The sequence below is a fragment of the Equus przewalskii genome, chromosome 6 (assembly GCF_037783145.1).
Source record: "Equus przewalskii isolate Varuska chromosome 6, EquPr2, whole genome shotgun sequence".
Classification (NCBI taxonomy): domain Eukaryota; kingdom Metazoa; phylum Chordata; class Mammalia; order Perissodactyla; family Equidae; genus Equus; species Equus przewalskii.
Genome location: NC_091836.1, coordinates 21,055,958 through 21,059,917, shown reverse-complemented (window position 1 = coordinate 21,059,917; position 3,960 = coordinate 21,055,958). Strand labels below are relative to the sequence as shown.

The window sequence follows — 3,960 nt, the reverse complement described above, 5'->3', positions numbered from 1 at the left end:
TGCAGAAGTAATGTACTTTTCAACTCCTATACATCTAAGTTGTCAAACGGTTGTTCAATACCAAGCTATCAACTTTCCAATTTATATCACAAGTAAGCAAGGTTCATTTCAAACTTTAAACATCCCTTAATTGTCTTTTCTAGATACAAAACAGCTTCCTTGTAATTATTGGTTTCTAGTTCAACATAAGGTCTTTAAATGAGGTCCTTCTTAATTTTAAAGCTTTTTAACTTTAGAAACTAATGTTGTATGTGTAATAGAAATAACTAATATATGACATTTAAAAACAAATATAATTTTCTTAAACCTGGCCTGGATCTGAATTCTCCTAGCAATAGAATAGTACATCATCAAAGTTTTCCACAAGTGTATAACGTCCTAAAATTAACAAACCTATTATATTCTCATCCCTCAGAAAACTTGGAATGCTTTCCTCTTTCCTTCTACAAAATCGCTGTCAAATCACATTCCTAGAAACTCCCATACCTCCCCACGCAGAACTAACTGAATCATCTACTCGTGCAGTCACAGCACTTAGGTGTTACTTGTGTCAGCAGCTATGTGCCTGTACACTCATTACTAAAGTGTGTATCAAGATCTAACAACGCTTAAAGTTAAAATGTTAAATTGACAACCGATTTTGCAAAACATGTCACATATTGTTTCAATGGATTTTATATTCATAAAAACATATCTCACCCTCCCTACAAAAAGCAAAACTTTGCCCAAGAGCATTAACTAATGAACTGTGGAGTAAATTTGAATTGTATCAAGTTTTTTCCTCAAAATTGGAAATTATTTGAGATGGACATTAATTATCTTTGATTTAGGGAGATTTTTCTACAAACTTGGTTTTAGAGGGATTATCGGCAGTGATTATATTCCCATGTATTCCAGGGCTTGTGCATTACTAGGTAATGAGTATTCCTTGCAACACATTCCTGTCATCTCGCGTTGGTCAACTCCTCTTGTAACCATGCCTTGGGACATCATATCTTCACTCACTCAGGACTGGAGTTAAATATCTAACAGAGCTACACCCCAACACGAGGTGCTTCAGTAACTCCTTGAGCTTAAACTATCCTCCTAAACTCAGTCCTTATTTTACCAATTCTAGAAAACCAAAATGTATCAAGAGCTTATATGTACATAGCTGTCCCTGGTCTTAATCATTTAATGGGAAAAACAATTACCAAAAGATCAAAAATTAGGCAAGACACATTAGAAATATACAGTTAAAATTTTTTTTTTTTAATATTGGCACCTGAGCTAACCTTTGTTGCCAATCTTCTTTTTCTTTTTTTTCTTCTTCTCCCCAAAGCCCCCCAGTACATAGTTGTATATCCTCGCCATGAGTGCCTCTGGCTGTGCTATGTGGGATGCACCTCAGCATGGCTTGATGAGCAGAGCCATGTCCGCACCCAGGATCCAAACCGGCGAAACCCTGGGCCACAGAAGTGGAGCGCATGAACTTAACCACTCGGCCACAGGGCCAGCCTATATAGTTTAATTTTTAAACAATCTAATTTGAACCAAAAAACACTACTTCTAACTTTTTTTCTTTCAGTTCTGGTAAGAGAAATAGAATGAATCCAGATTTAAATTATAGCTCAGATTTTTAACTCAGAACAATTTTTATTAGAAGGAGTTTTTATTTTTCTATCAAGGGAACAACAGAGCCATAAGCATTAGCAAAGAATGAATTGTTTTTGAAGTTTCATGTATTTGAACCAGATGTGGCTCATATTGACGATGGTCCCCTGTGATAAGCTTGTTCCTTCTGCATAATCTTCAATTCAAGCTAAAATTACTAAATACTGAAAAATCAGATTAATGTATTGAATTGTCTTCATAATAATACAGCAAGGATGTTTGCGGAATATACGGAGTGTCACTTGTGCACCATGTAATAATAAAAGATTCAACACTGAAAGACCTAAATTTCAGGGGATAGTCCACGTAGTACATATACAAGGAAGCACTGGTCAGATTTATTTTAAATAGTCATAAACAATTCCAAGTATTTATTGAAACATATCAATTCAATAGAAAGTCTGGAATTGTAATAATGTTCCCAATTCATTTTTATTATCCTAAATATCACCTCCTCCTTCCTCGCCACAGAAGAAAGGCAAATTGTAACAAAATAGAAAAAAATATTTAGGCTGATAAGGAAGCATGCAACCTAAATAATTTTTTCTCTGCAATAGGATTTTAGGACTTTCTTATTTTACATGAGACAACACTGGGGTGGAAAAACACAGAACACTTTTTTTGTACACATTTAATATTTTTTCCTTTATCCAAGTAGACATGACCACTTTGTTTTGGCCATGATCTTTTAGCACTCCAAACTGTTCACCAGTGTATCTCTCCCCCTCTTCTTTTCAGACAGGACTTGGTGATAAATGGACTTTGGCACATACCTCACTAGAAATCATATTTTACATATGTACACTTATTCCATAGTTACTTGACACAGTTTGCCAAAGTTATTTGAGTAATAAATTCTGGTAATTAAGTTCATTTGCAAGTAACCACCAGTTAATCTTGGAGGAAAAATTCTACTTTCACAACTTCTCTCAGTTAAATTCTATAAGCATATTCTTTTATTTGGAGATAACTGTGGAATTCTGCTCTCAGAATTATACATTTAAATTGTTTACATAACTACCCATACAAATTCTCACTTATACCAAGTAGCTGGTTTATATTTATATCTTCATCTCAAGAGGGGAAAACAACCATTTCAGGATTCATAGAAAAATAAAGAACAGTTGATTTAAGAGGTCTAAGAAAATGGTGACTTTTAAAATTTCACTTATTTTCCTTTAAGTTCTCTACCCTTCCTATCCCTGATAAACCAAGATCATGTAACAGAAAAATTTAAATTAGGGTTAAATTCCAAAATCAAGCTTCAATTCAAAGAGAATTCTCTTTTCCAAGAGAACTAATTTTCCTGACTTCTCTTTCCCTCAAATCTAAGCAAAAGATGTGAGGCAATTAAATTTCAAAACCTCAAGGTTTCATCCAGGTTACTTTTCGAACCTGTCTCAATAGGGAACCACAATTCTACTTCTATATTTCCCAGTGGAAGTACTTATCACCAAAGGGCTAGGCCACATGTCCCTTGACTAGGAGTACACAGCTTAAAATCTGGTGTTTATTAAATGTGCACAATATTTGAGTGTAATTGGCATTTAAAAAAATTCAGTAATGCACATTACAAATAACTTATCCAGACAGACTCAAAAATAACTGGTTAACTTTAAAATAAAAAGAATACCTGTTTAATAACATATTTATATCTTGATAAGAATGAACCAGTGTGACCTGGGAGAGTCTAGAAATTCTTGGGTTAATTATAACAACATAGTGATAGGTTTTTCAAGGTACTTTCTAAACTCAGCAAGCCATTGGGCTCCAACTGCTCCATCCACAACCCGATGATCACAACTGAGTGTAACAGACATCATGCTAGCCACATCAAATCTAGAAAAAGATAAAAACATTATTAGGTATTCTGAAAGCAATCACTAGATCTGCCAGTAACCAGCCCAACTGCCAACTCCTACTCTTAATCCCAACCAGGTATCACCATTCTCTACCAAGTCTTCATGTCCTGTATACCTCTAGCTCATATTAATAGCTTGAAGAAATAGACCAAACAGCCATCTGGAGCGTGGGTCAGCAAACTACAGCCCACAGGCCAAATCTCACCAAATGCAGGTTAATTAGGATTCATTTATGTATTCCCTATGCTTGCTTTCATACTATAATGGCAGATAACTGCAACAGAGACCACATGATCTGAAAAGCCTAAAATATTAACTATCTGGCTCTTTAATAAAAAGTATACTGACCCCTGACTTACAGTAAATAAGGTCTCCCATCTCAAATAGGATTAACTACATTTAGTAAAATAAGAGATGCTGCCCTGAGAAACTTCATTCTATACTT

At 34.8% G+C, this 3,960-nt stretch overlaps 1 protein-coding gene across 1 annotated transcript in view; it reads right to left on the bottom strand.

The window, feature by feature from the left end:
• Positions 1-1,615: 1,615 nt before the first annotated feature.
• The window catches only part of DLAT (dihydrolipoamide S-acetyltransferase), a 41,192-nt gene continuing 38,847 nt past the window's right edge, over positions 1,616-3,960 (bottom strand). Inside the window, exon 14 of the mRNA XM_070624870.1 lies at positions 1,616-3,492. Coding sequence (XP_070480971.1) covers positions 3,363-3,492 — 130 coding nt within the window. The 3' untranslated portion in view covers positions 1,616-3,362. The remainder of the gene's footprint in view (positions 3,493-3,960) is intronic.